The 14414-nt window shown below is 42.9% G+C and overlaps 1 protein-coding gene across 5 annotated transcripts in view; it reads right to left on the reverse strand.

The window, feature by feature from the left end:
• Positions 1-14414, reverse strand: part of PHYH (phytanoyl-CoA 2-hydroxylase) — a 44676-nt gene that overhangs the window by 14485 nt on the left and 15777 nt on the right. For 3 of the 5 annotated variants that reach the window (XM_084811635.1, XM_084811636.1, XM_084811639.1), the window contains 3 exons: positions 10072-10127; positions 5176-5286; positions 2530-2698 (listed from right to left, as the gene is read on the reverse strand). In XM_084811635.1, coding sequence (XP_084667761.1) covers positions 2530-2698; positions 5176-5286; positions 10072-10127 — 336 coding nt within the window. Of the gene's footprint in view, positions 1-2529; positions 2699-5175; positions 5287-10071; positions 14392-14414 lie in introns of all 5 variants that reach the window. The other 2 variants (XM_084811638.1, XM_084811637.1) reach the window with 2 other exon arrangements.

Consider the following 14414-nt stretch of genomic DNA (forward strand, 5'->3'; position numbering starts at 1 on the left):
AGGTGAAGAAAAGACCTCATGAGATGTATATTTACAATGCAATCCTATACATGTCTACTCAGAAGTAAGCTGCATGGAATTCACTAGGTCCCCAGGTACGTGTATATAGGATTACATTATTAAACCTGTTAAAGAGCACCTAAAATCACCATACTGTGTGGGTAATAAATGATATTATGAAAACATCAAGGCTCAAGGGGATGTACCCAACTAATATACAATGTCCTGGTTTACGTATCATGCTATGTCACAGTGGGTTGTTATCATGGGTGGCTGCAGGGTGGCTTTGCATGATGACCAAACCCGCAGCGGTTTTTCCATCATGGGTTGTTTTTCGCAAAGACACCTCCCTGGGAACCCATGGCTGATCGTAGGTTTGTTCAGGCTTGTTCTCAGGATGGCTTGTTGTGACATCTGAACTCAGCAGGACGATTTTATTGTGGGTTGATGGGGACAAATAGAGAGCTGCTCAGAGAAAACAACAAAACCCCTGCCGCTCCTCACAATCCCATTACCGCTGCCACCGTTCTCCCTCATCCCTTCTCAGCGCCCTCCACTTCAGGATGGACTGTTAATTTTTTTTCATAGAAATCTTGAGGAAAGGACACCAGAGAGTGTCCTGAATGTTTTCGCATTAAAAAAAATGGTCCTCTACAAGTGCACAGGAAGGAAATTCCGCTGCTAGGAATTCTGCATAATTTCACCCTCTGTTTTACTGCTTCTGCCATGAAATTCGTGTATTTTTAGCGATTTGTCTCCGTCACTTGTCTGCCTTGAAATATGCATATCTTCACCCACTCAGTCCCCGTTCATGTATATCTGACAGCCTGCAACAGAGACCAGTGGAGGGAAGCAACAAGCACAAAGGGCGGGAGGACTGAAATCAGCTGGGGGCTGCAGGAGAGAAGGAGTTTTAGGGACGAATGTTGTTACTTCAGTAGAAAGTGAAGCAGCCTTAAAAAAAAAGAAAGTGTTCACTAATCACTGAAATGGGAAATGAAACTGACAAAGGCATTGACAAGAGGGGAATATCAGTATGTTTGACTAATCGCAGACAGCCTTGTGCATTTGTGCAAGACCCTGAAAAACAAAATTAAAGTGCGAACACATTCCTGCATTCACAAGGGCTCAGAAAGTTATTTCCTCTTTACAATTTGATGCAGGAGCAGCAGGAGGTTTGATCAGAAAGCACCAAAGTACAGGATGAAATTGACAAGGACATTGACAAGATATGGCTATGTTGGGCTCAATAGCAGACAGGTGGTCTTGTGGTCCTGCGCACTTGCGCAAGACCACTAAAATAAAAACAAATGGTTACGAACGCATCCCTGCATTCATAAGGGCTCAGAAACCTAAATCCCTTTGGCAATCTGATGCGGAGGAGGGTCCCTTGTGAGCTGGCAACCCAAGTCAACCAATTGCAGAAAGGGTGGTGACACAGGGCACAAGGAAACAAGAATTTCTGCCACAAAGGCATCTGGGAAATGTACCAGCTGTGTCCAGGAGGACTGAAAAGAGCTGAGGGAGAAATAAGCCATGGAAGCTGCCAGGCAAGTGATCCTCTATCAGGGTAAAGCATGAGCCACCCACCCACAATGGCTTAATTTCAGGGTGACTTAACATGACATGAGAACTTGCCCAATGCTGAAGAAGCAGCAGTTTTATATCCTGCTTCTAAATTTTTTTGCAAGATTGCTGTGCTGTGTAAATAACTGACAAACAAGTTATGGTTGCATTCCATCAGTAATGTTGCCATGCACATATCCCATTGAAAAGAATGGGAATAACACAAGAGGGCATAACTCACATTCAGCAATAGAGCTGCCTAGAGCCCCTATTCCTAAATCACAGTAACATAAAAAAAGTTTAAGTCGCTCTATGTTGATTTAAATTAATATGGCAGTTAGTACCAAGGTGATAATCAAACATTTTGGTATTTGTGTGCTTGCTTTCACTAGACTTTGCATGCGGTCAGCAAAAGTTAGGTCATAGCTCTGAGTATTCCTCAATGTATGTTAGCATCAAACTACATGTAATTTAAAAACAACTGCCAGGGGGCCAAATTTGGATTAGGACTGCAGAATTAAAGGAAGGATTAATCCTTCCCCCCGTGCTATCTTCCCAACTTAAAAGTCACACCCCACCAAGCTATTTTCCCTGCAGGGGAAAATATACAGGTATCACAGAGATACCTGCAAGTCCACCCTTCCCCATGGGTCAATTTAAGTAAAGGAAAACTGTGCCAGGGGAAGGAAGAGATCGGATTCTTTTTTAAAAAGCTGTGTCTTTTTTCAAAACTGTGGAAAGCGATGCTGTTTTCACATCTCAGGCATCGAGTAGTTTTACCTCAGTGTCACTTAACTTTTGTGAGATTGAACTGTATGTTCTTCGCAGAATGCCTAGAACGGGCTATCTGTCGACCACATACAAAGGTTACAAATGTGCTCAGAATGAATTTAGCTTGAAGAGATCATGCAGGAGATCATAAAAATACAGATATTTGTGGTCGTCAGGATATTCTTTTTTTACCTGAGGCAATCTGCAATATCTGAAGAGCTCTTCATTTTCCATGAAATCCTGTATTTTTGTAACTGATCTTTCATCTGGTATAAACTCTGATTTGGCAAGTGAGACATCTCTCATCAACATCAGTCCAGGCACCTTCACCTCCTTTTTGCAGATCCTTGCAAACTCATCTCTGAAGACAGGATTAAAACAGAGAAAGTTCAACTGGACGTTTTTACTACAATATTAAAACAAGTCTTGTGGCTCTTAAAAATTAAAATGAATACCACTACTTTGAAAAATTATGGAGAATAGCTAGAATCTAGAAGTGCATATGACACACACTGTATTCTCTATATTTATCAATTAAAATTTAATTATGTCATATGACAACTGTTTTTGAACATCCAGGGAGAGTTTCAAACCCAGTGCACCATTTGGGGTGGACCACATACAAGCCCTTGAGCATGCCTCGAAGAATTGCAACCAATATATTTAGACAATGATCCGGGTTCGCATGATCACCACAGCTCACGGTGGCTTATTTATTTATTTAAGCTATGGTGGGTTGTGGCACATGCCAGCAGCCATTTTGAATACTCAACCCCCAGTGGGGGGCTGCCATGGTTTGCTGTGTAGTCCAAACCCGGGCAGCCGGGGCTGTTGGGAAAGGGAAGCAATCCTCAAATAACCCATTATTTGTTGCAGGATTATTTGAGGGTTGTTTCCCCCTCTGTTGGGCTTAACCCAAACGCCACAGTGGCCCTATGACTTTGGAGCCAGAGCATGATTCAGAAGTGGACCAAGATGGTTAGAACCCAGTCCACTTGTGGGAAGCCTGAGAACTTAGCTCTGCCTGGTTTCTCCTCTGATGGCAGGCTGAAGGAGAACAAGACCCCCTTTCAGCCACACAGATTGGCTTTGAGTCAACACTCTGATTTACAACCTGAGAGATCTTCTGTGGGAACAAGGCAGAAGGAGGAAGCTTTGAGAAGTGTCACACTGAGATGCCCTCTCCAACACAGTGCCCACTGATAGGTAATTTCCCCTGTCAGGATAGATCATCGGGGGCGGGGGCTTTAGCAGCACCTCCCCTGTATTTAAGATGGTGTACAGGCTGGAAAGCCTTTGGTGGAAACAACACCTCTGATACCTGGATCACTTCCTTGTTTGGACTCAACCCGTTTTTAATGCCTGGACTCATCCTGAAACTAGGGCTTTTAGCCTTCCTGGGATCTAGTATAGGGGAGGCCCTAAGGAGGAATATCTCCACTGCTGGGACTTTTAACCTGCCTGTGTCTATCAGGAATCTGAGACTCTTGTCTGCCCTGAAACTGATACTGGGATCAAAGGCTGGCGAACCTGCGTTAGGAAAGTCATCTGTCTTTGCCCGAACTGTTTCCTTGCCTGGTCTTAACGTGAACTGCTGCGGGTTCTTGCCTGTTTGAATCTTGTAACAGGTGCTGGACCAAGTGCTCATCGTGTCAGGGTGGTCACTGAGCCCACAGAATCCCAGAGTAGTTCTGATGCTGAGGAAGAGCAGTCGCTCCTTCGGGAGAGGAGCGCGCTTCTTTTTTCCCAGGACCAACAGCTGACGGAGCTTCCTCCCACCCACATTCCTAGTTTAGAAAGCAGTCCAGGGAGTGACTCAGCACAGATAGCAGACTGGGGGGGATGCGCGGTGTAGACGCAGAGAGCGGCGCCAAATGGTTCGCACTCAAAGAACGGTTGCGTCCAGAGGATCCAAGGGAAAAGGGGAGGGATTCTCCCTAGTCCTTATATTCAGGGGTCTGCCAGTAATTGCCCTTCAAACGGGGACCAACTGTTCTAACTTAGGGCATAGGGATGCGGCTGCTCAGATCTAGTTGCTACCTGTAGAGCTGTTAAGTTATAAAAGAAGAATAAAGCTTTGAAAAGAATCCCTTTGTCTGTGTCTGGACTTAGCTACTAGATCAGACTGAGAGCCCTCCAAGGAGCCCTTGACACATCGGCCTGTGCTGGGAACCCCGTCTTTCTTTGCCTGGAATACTTCCTTGCCTGAACTCGTCATGAACCTTGGATCCTTGTTTGCTTTAAAATGCCTGGACTAATTGTGAGCTACTGTTTGCCTAGAATTGTGTACCTTCATCTTCAGTTGCCCAGAATGCTTCCATGCCTGGATTTGTGATTCTTAGAATAGTAGCTGCCTGAAATCTACGCTGATGAGATTCCGACTTAGAATCATATGCTGGACTTGATCTCCGACCATGTGTGATTTCCAGCCTTGAGACTGTCTCTTGAACAAAGCAACATGCTGGTAGCGTTGCCTAAGCTCCCTGATTTATAGTGGGGTTATAAAGGTATTAAACTAAGTACCATGTTCTCTAAAGTGCTGATCTGTGTAACTTGATTTGCTAAAATAAAGAGCTTCATTGAGCTCTTTGTCTATGTCAGGTTGCTAAAGGTGTATCAGAAAGCCAGGCTCCAGCACCTTCCAACAACCCCTGCTGCCTGGGTTCAGACAACAGAGCAAACCATGGCACACCCACCCACCCCGGGGACTGAATATTCAAAATGGCCACTGGCACATGCCGCAACCTACCCTGGCTTAAATAAGTCACGTGGGCTGTACCGATGGTGCAAACTGGCCCAGCCTCCACTCTATGTGATTAAGACACAGCCTGTATTTACCTGAAACGGTCAATGTCCTCACTGGAGACCAGATTTCTTATGACTAGGTAACCATTTTCCTCATAGAAACACCTTTGTTCTGGGCTTAGAAGGTTATTATCCAAGGTGTAACTGTGGAGATAGAAAAAATTCACTAGGATTATGAAGGGGGAAAAGGAAGACACAAAGCACCAGCCTTATTGTTCCTGCAAATACTGTAAATACTGACACAAACATAATCATTGATATATCAAAAAGACTTTATTCAGCAGTACTCCAACATCTTGCTGATAATATTGTCTTGAAATAACAAATCATTTGTGTTTGAATCCTCTGGCAGCAATTTTTTAAAAGTTCCAGGAAACCCTGGGGCTCCCTGACTTAATGAACACTAAGAGCAGACACCCCTTCATGGATCACTGCCTTGTTGTGGCGAAGGGGCTTGCGTAACTCAGTGAAGCCATAAGCTATGCCGTGCAGGGCCACCCAAAACGGACAGGTCATGGCAGAGAGTTCTGACAAAATGTGGTCCACTGGAGAAGGAAACGGCAACCCACTCCAGTATTCTTGCCAAGAAAACCCCATGGAACGTATCACAAGGCTAAAAGATATGTCGCCAGAAGATGAGCCCCTCAGGTCGGAAGGTGTCCAATATACTACTGGGGAAGAGCAGAGGGTATTTCCAAGTAGCGCCAGAAAGAGTGAAGCGGCTGGGCCAAAGCCAAAAGGACACTCAGCTGTGGATGTGTCTGGTGGTGAAAAGAAAATCTGATGCTGTAAAGAACAATATTGTTTCGGAACCTGGAATGTAAGATCAATGAATCAAGGTAAGCTGGAGGTGGTCAAACATGAGATGGCAAGACTGAACATCGACATCTTGGGAATCAGCGAACTAAAATGGACAAGCACGGGCAAATTTAATTCAGGTGACCATCATATCTACTACTGTGGGCAAGAATCCCTTAGAAGAAATGGAGTAGCACTCATAGTCAACAAAAGGGTGGGAAAAGCAGTACTGGGGTACAATCTCAAAAATGATAGAATGATCTCAGTACGAATCCAAGCCAAACCATTCAACATCACAGTAATTCAAGTCTATGCCCCAACCACTGAGGCCAAAGAAGCTGAGATTGATCAGTTCTATGAAGACCTACAACACATTCTAGAACTAACACCAAAAAAAGATGTCCTTTTCATCATAGGGGATTGGAATGCTAAAGTAGGAAGTCAAGAAATCACCGAGATAACAGGCAAGCATGGCCTTGGTGTACAAAATGAAGCAGGACAAAGGCTAATAGAGTTTTGCCAAGAGAACACGCTGACCATAGCAAACACTCTTTTCCAACAGCACAAGAGGCGACTCTACATGTGGATATCACCAGATGGTCAATATCGAAATCAGATGGATTATGTCCTTTGCAGCCAAAGATGGAGAAGCTCTATACAGTCATTAAAAACAAGACCTGGAGCTGACTGTGGCTCAGATCATGAGCTGCTTCTTGCAAAATTTCGGCTGAAATTGAAGAACATAGGGAAAACCATTAAACCATTCAGGTATGACCTAAATCATATCCCTGATGAATATACAGTGGAGGTGAGGAATAGATTTAAGGGATTAGACCTGATAGACAGAGTGCCTGAGGAACTATGGATGGAGGTCTGTAACATTGTTCAGGAGGCAGCAACTCAATCCATCCCAAAGGAAAAGAAATGCAAGAAAGCAAAGTGGCTGTCTGATGAGGCTTTACAAGTAGCTCACGAAAGAAGGGAAGCGAAAAGCAAGGGAGAAAGGGGAAGATATATCCAACTGAATGCAGAGTTCCAGAGAATAGCAAGGAGAGACAAGAAGGCCTTCTTAAATGAACAATGCAAAGAAATCGAGGAAAACAATAGAATGGGAAAGACTAGAGATCTCTTCAAGAAAATCAGAGGTATCAAGGGAACGTTTTGTGCAAAGATGGGCATGATAAAGGACAAAGAAGGCAGGGACCTAACAGAAGCAGATGAGATTAAGAAGAGGTGGAAAAAATACACAGAAGAACTATACGGGAAGGATCTGAATATCCCTGATAGCCAGATAGTGTGGTCACTGAACTTGAGCCGGACATCCTAGAGAGTGAAATCAAGTGGGCCTTAGGAAGCATTAGTAACAACAAAGCTAGCGGAGATGACAGTATTCCAGCTGAGCTATTTAAAATCCTAAAAGAGGATGCTGTTAAAGTGCTGCACTCAATATGCCAACAAATTTGGAACACTCAACAGTGGCCACAAGACTGGAAAAGGTCAGTTTACATCCCAATTCCAAAGAAGGGCAACGCCAGAGAGTGTTCAAACTACCATACAGTTGCGCTCATTTCACATGCCAGCAAGGTTATGCTCAAAATCCTACAAGCTAGGCTTCAGCAGCATGTGAACCAAGAACTACCGGAAGTACAAGCTGGGTTCCGAAGAGGCAGAGGAACTAGAGATCAAATCGCCAACATTCGCTGGATCATGGAGAAAGCAAGAGAATTCCAGAAAAACATCTATTTCTGCTTCACTGACTACGCTAAAGCCTTTGATTGTGTGGATCACAACAAACTCTGGCAAATTCTTAAAGAGATGGGAGTACCAGACCACCTTACCTGTCTCCTGAGAAACCTGTACGAGGGCCAAGAAGCAACAGTAAGAACCAGACATGGAACAACCGATTGGTTCAAAATTGGGAAAGGAGTACGACAAGGCTGCATATTGTCACCCTGCTTATTTAACTTATTAAACGCCGGGTTGGATGAATCACAGGTCGGAATTAAGATTGCCGGGAAAATTATCAACAACCTCAGATACGCAGACGATACCACCCTAGTGGCAGAAAGCAAAGAGGATCTAAAGAGCCTCTTGTTGAGGGTGAAAGTGGAGAGTGCAAAAGCTGGCTTGAAACTCAACATTAAAAAAACGAAGATCACGGGCTCCAAGATCACTGCAGACGGTGACTGTAGCCATGAAATTAAAAGACGCTTGCTCCTTGGGAGGAAAGCTGTGGCAAACCTAGACAGCATAGTAAGAAGCAGAGACATCACCTTGCCGACAAAGGTCCGTCTAATCAAAGCTATGGTTTTCCCAGTAGCAACGTATGGCTGTGAGAGCTGGACTATAAGGAAGGCTGAACGCCGAAGAATTGATGCCTTCGAACTGTGGTGCTGGAGAAGACACTTACGAGTCCCCTGGACTGCAAGGAGGTCAAATCAGTCAATCCTAAAGGAAATCAACCCTGAGTGCTCATTGGAAGGACAGAGACTGAAGCTGAAGCTCAAATATTTTGGCCATCTAATGTGAAGAGAAAAGTCACTGGAAAAGACCCTGATGCTGGGAAAGACTGAAGGCAAAAGGAGAAGGGGACGGCAGAGGATGAGATGGCTAGATAGCATCACCGATGCAATGAATATGGACTTGAGCACACTCCGGGAGAGAGCGCAGGACAGGAAGGCCTGGCGTGCTATGGTCCGTGGGGTCACGAAGAGTCGGACACGACTGAACGACAACAACAAAGAGCAGACAAGATTCCCTAAAAGGCAGATTTCCCACCGCTACCAATCTTTCCATCAATTAACAGTCACGCGTCACATGATCTATTATGTAACCTACAGCACGCCCTAAAGCAGGAGTGTAGGACTTCAGGCCCAGGGGCCGAATCTGGCTCCCCAGGCTTCTCCAGGTGGCCATGCCTCCTTCCTCCCTAACCACCAATTGTTTGGTGGTTTTCTGGCTTTTACATTGTTTTTTCCCCATACTGAAACGTTGAAATGCCTCTCCTAAGGCTTAGTGACTGGTAGTAAGGGCTTTAAGAACATAGGCTGGTATTTTGGCCCCCACCCCCTTTTGCCTTCAGTCCTGCCCACCACTGGAATGCAGCCCCCAAATGCATCTCTGAAATGGAATGCGGCCCTTGGGTGGAATGAGGTTCTGCTTTGTTGTTCATCGTTAAGTCGTGTCCGACTCTTTGTGACCCCATGGACCACAGCATGCCAGGCCTTCCTGTCCTCTGCTCTCTCCCGGAGCGTGCTCAAGTTCATAGAGGTTCTGCACCTCTGCCTTAAAGTCTCATGCAACACAGAGGAGTTCTATAGAGAACATGCAAAGGGTCCTTGGCAGGAAGGGTTCCTTGAATGTAGAACGTTTGAAATCTAGGGTAATGTGAAGGTATTTGTTTTCCAGGAAGACAACACCAAGCTTGGTTTAGTTGGCTTCTTGAGAATAGCAGCATAAATATTTCTAGGGCTCCAGAAATACACAGAAGCAAACCACATACTAAAAAAAAGGAGAAACGTACATACACAATAATACAGGGCTACATTTGAATTTTATAGTGTTTTATTGTATGTCACTTGTGGCAGAAACCCTGCTATATAAATATCTGAAGCAGAGAGGCATATCTACACAAAATAAGCTATTTAGGATGTGATCCTAAACACACTTAATGAGTAGTAAGCCCCACTGAGCACAACTTCTGAGTAGACATAAAAAGGATTGAGCTGTTGAGTATTTACTATATACCATACCCTATCTTTACTTCAAACACAGATGAGGTAGAGAAGCATTGGGAACAGGAGGAGTTGAACAAAAATTGAATGTCTTGTATGTGGACAATCCTGGGGAACAATGAGCAATGGACATGGCTATTACAACTTGATAATTGGTAGCCATTTTCTGCAGGTATCACACACCTAGAGAGGAAACCTGCTATTGCAGAACTACAAAATTCATAGAGCAGGTAAATCAGCAAACTGATGGTCGATGAATCCAAAGTTATCAAACATTCACCAAATCCAAGTTTGGATTCTTAGTCAAAATATATCTATTTGGTTTTCACTCATTGCCATAAAGAGCTTAATATTTCATCTATGTTTTCATGGAAGAACAGGATAAAATACCACCTACCGAAACTGTGTTGGATATTTCATAGTAGAAGCTTGGGCTGCGGTAGGAAATGGTGTCTTGATAATAAATTAAGGAAATGAAATATTGTTTTGATCAGATAGTACATCTGGAAGAGAGATAAACTCAGAACAGATTTAGAATCACAGAACTATTGTCATAAAAGACGAAATAAACAAAATATAATGTAGCATATTACATTAAATTATTTGCCATAATTATCTTAGAGCTGGTTGATATCTAAACCTTTGTACCAGCCCTTTGCCTATAAAGGCAGTATGAAACTACAGTCTACTGTTTTAGCTCAAGTGAACAAAGCGGGCATACTCTAGAGAAAGTTATTTATTTTATTTTTTATCTTGCTTTCCCAAATTATTTACTTGTTTGTTTATTTTTGGCATTTATGTACTGCCCAATTTCATAACATCTCTCAGAATTCCAGGAGGTATGCATTGTTCCCGCCCAACAACCTTTCAGAAGGGCTGAGAAACAGTGACTGGACCAAGTTCACCCAAGTAAGCTTTGAGCAGGAATTCAATCCCGAATCCAATACTACCTACTATATCATACTGTTCTCCCGCTGCTAAGAATGTCTAGTTCACAGGAATCAATGAGCTTTGTACACATAGTTTAAACTTAACTCTGGACTTAAATCCAACTGATTTAACTGTTCCTTAGGCATGCCTGAACTGAACTCAGTGACCAGGTTTGCATGATCACCGCAGCCCACCATGGCTTCTTTAAGCTATGGTAAGTTGCGCTGTGGGCCAGTCACCCTTTTGAATATTCAGGCCACAGTGGGCAGTCGCTGTGACTTATTGGGAGCATTCACACGATGTGGCAACCCATCGTGGGTGACAAGCTCCGCATTGTGGGTTATTTTGCAAACAACCTACAGTGCATGGTTTGTGTACCCAACAGATAATTGGGGTTGTTGTGGGTTGTTTCCTTCCCCCTCAGTCCTCCAGCCAGCTCTGCCCAGAATCACAGAGGACTTCGTGGCAAAACCCATCTCGTCTGCCACCAAGTCCCCTGTCCCTGCTCCAATCACAATCCTGATCGTGGTCAAAGCCCTTTAAAAATAATAAAATAATTTTCCTCTCTTTTTTTGCTAAAAAACAGGGCTGGGAATTTTTTTCCTGAATTTTCTCGGCCCCATGGAATGTGTGCTAATGTCCCTGTTAAGTTCCCCCCCCCCGCTTATTTGCAGTTGCGCAACTGCAGCTATCCAAAATATAGAGGCTTGCCTTGGCTGGACCCTTGACAGCTGTCAAACATACAAGGTAATAGGCAATGATAGACTGTACAGAGTCTGGTTTGACAGCTTTTGACAGTTGACAGGTGAGGAAATAGGGTGTAGATCACCCCCTTAGTAGGGTTAACCCCAGGGTTCAAAGGGTTGCCCAGACCCTTCGGGATGCCCTGCTAAGAATCCCCACTTGCCCAAGTCCCCCAGCAACTGTTTAGCAACTGTTTTTCAGCATTTTAAAGACAAAACTGTAAACTATTTTAATTTAACCCTTAATTTTGCAACTGTACTACAATGTATGTACACTCGAAAAATTTCACTAAGCAACTTCAACAATTGTTACTTTTCTTGCCACCGATTAGCAAACAAGATAAAAAAAACCCAAGGATAACCCACTAGCAGAAAATCAAGAATACACTACAACAGGAGTATTCTTATAGTTTACAACAAAAGTTTTCTTGTCTTTCCTCAACCAAAAGACCAAGTCCAGAACATGCAGATCCATATTTTATGAGCTCATCTGCAAACTGCACCGGTGATAGTCTTTCTTTGATAAGGGATTTTGCCAACTCAAGCTCTGGTTTTAAGTTTTCTAGCTTTTTACAGTTGTCTGTGCCTCAGTATTTTGCATAGTGCATTCTTCATTCCCAGCAAATGCTTGAAAACTGTTACTATAACAGTATTGTCTCTCTCCTTTAAACCCATTTTCCAGTTCATGAGCACAATGGTCAGTAACACTGCCTTCTGAACTCTTTGTATATTTTTACTCCTTCTTCCAAAATTAACTCCACCACCTTCAACAATACTGTCAGAAAGCTTTTGTGGGAGTTTACAAAGACATTTTGACGGTGCTTCATGGACAGCAGGTTCACATGCTTTCTTTGCTGCTTCAAAGGTGTTGTTGAAGACAATATCATTTTGCAGCTACCTCCCAATTGTTAATGAGATTCAATAATGCTTCGATACCCAGATTCTTCTGCTGTTATCAGTGATTTTATAGGTTTAACATAACCCGGTACGTTTAGTATAAGTTCAGTACAAAAGGAAAAAGAAAGACTACTGATCTGTTCGAGGAATCCAATAGCTTCAGTTTTTTTAGATGACCAAAATTTTTCACAAGGGAAAGATACACTGATTAATTTGAGCGAGGAAAGAATTAATTCTTCATCTGACTGTATAACCATAACTGAATCCAAGTGTCCACTCTATCGTTGAACCAACAGGCATTTTAAAGAACTGCATTTATAAATCTGAGCAACGTGCCCCTTCTTAAACAGTATGTACAACTGTTCAAGGTACGTCAAAATATTCCTTCATCTCAGGTACAGCTTCAGTTGCAGGTACTATTACCAAATAGAGTTGATGATTAAAGCAATGAAGACACGAAATATTTCATTCAAGTACTTAGCATTTGCAGGAATCGTTTTCACAATTTCTTGCTATTTTTTATCTTTTCTCACAGAAAATGCAAATAACTGTAAAAAGAGCCCACTTGGATCTACCCCTAATTGCTCACACTCTTAATCACCTGACAGTTGATTAACAACTGAAAATTGCATTACTTCAGCAATAGACTTCATATAGTTTCTATTATTTTCTACCACTTGACTACATATTTCTTCTGAAAACTTTCCCCTATTAATTCTTGTTTTGTGTTGTTCCAGAAAATTATCCATTGCACTTACGTATATGGGCTACTGACTTTGCATGCTTGGAAAACCCTTTGCTTGTTTCTGCTGCAGGCTTCCAGTCAGTGTATCCTGAACTTACAAATGCCGACTCAGAGTTTGCAATAGAAAATTTTCTATAAACAAGACAAATTGCAGCATCTCTACTGAGTACTCCGGGCACTCTCATGATTTAAACCAGGAATATTGGCACCTCCGTGTATGGCCAGATGTTGTAGACCCTGGATATGATTAAAGATGAGGCTGTGCAGGTTTAGAGTCACTTTAGTCTGTTGGTATGGTTACAGGACCATCAGTTGTGTTTATTGTTAACTTTTCAGTGGTATGTTCTCTTTCCAAAGCAGCAGTGGGCCTAAGAATCAGATTCAGTATTTTCTTCATCTGGTAAAAGTGCACCACACTGCCTCTGACAGGAGTTGGTGTTCTAGATTGATTTCCAGCAAAGAAACTTATGCTAGATGTTTTCTTTGAAGTCATGATAATAATAATGACGGTGGTGAATTGGGGACACCATAGCCACAGAGTAGGTATTTGTCTGCTACCTCATTGGTGAGGTAAGAAAATTCTGCCTAACTTCTGAATCCCTGATTGGTGAATTTAGATACGTAAGAACAAATTAACCAGGACTGTCAATCTTCCTTCCCTGTATACTAATCTCTGCCCCTGTCCCTTTGTCACTTGACTTTTCATAGTAGGCAGATTCGACTGTGGCACTGCCCCAAAATAATAGCATCTGTAATTTTAAGAAGAAGAAAAACAAAGGTTTTTTCCTGTAACAAATTAAGGGAGGCAGAGGAAACTTAGGAGGGCAGGCCTCCCCTAGCCGCCCCCTCTCCCTGGCTATGGGCCTTCCATGGACCAATGCCAGCCCAGGAATAAAGCTCAATTACCATAAAGTTCCACCATCAGTATAGCTAACCCCAGAAATAAATATAATCTGAGCATTAGTAACATCTGAACATTGACACCTGGTACCAACATTGTTATCTTTTCGGTGCCAGGTCAAGACTTTTCTCTTTTCCCAGGCATTTGGCCGCATGCGATGAGTTTTAATTGATCCTAGATTTGTTTTATGGCTTGGCTGATTGCTCAAAGTTGCTTTTAGATATACGTTGCCTTTGTGCATACTCTCTCTTGGTGTGCTTTTATATTTTACATTTTGCATATTGTACTTTAGTGTTTAAGCCTTTGTAAACTGCCAGAGAGCTTTGGCTTTGGGGCAGTATAGAAATGTAATGAATAAATAAATATTTCAAAAAGCAGTTCCCCATTTTGCCACAGAAACAAGTTTTGACAGCATGATCTATGTGACCTTAACACTGCAATCGTAGGCACACTTACTTAGAAAGAGAGAACTTTGGACTTATATTCAGCACCTTACAGACTCTGGAATATTAAAAACAACAAAA

This window comes from Heloderma suspectum, chromosome 7 (assembly GCF_057233095.1).
Source record: "Heloderma suspectum isolate Gila_16-S chromosome 7, 16-S_ref, whole genome shotgun sequence".
Classification (NCBI taxonomy): domain Eukaryota; kingdom Metazoa; phylum Chordata; class Lepidosauria; order Squamata; family Helodermatidae; genus Heloderma; species Heloderma suspectum.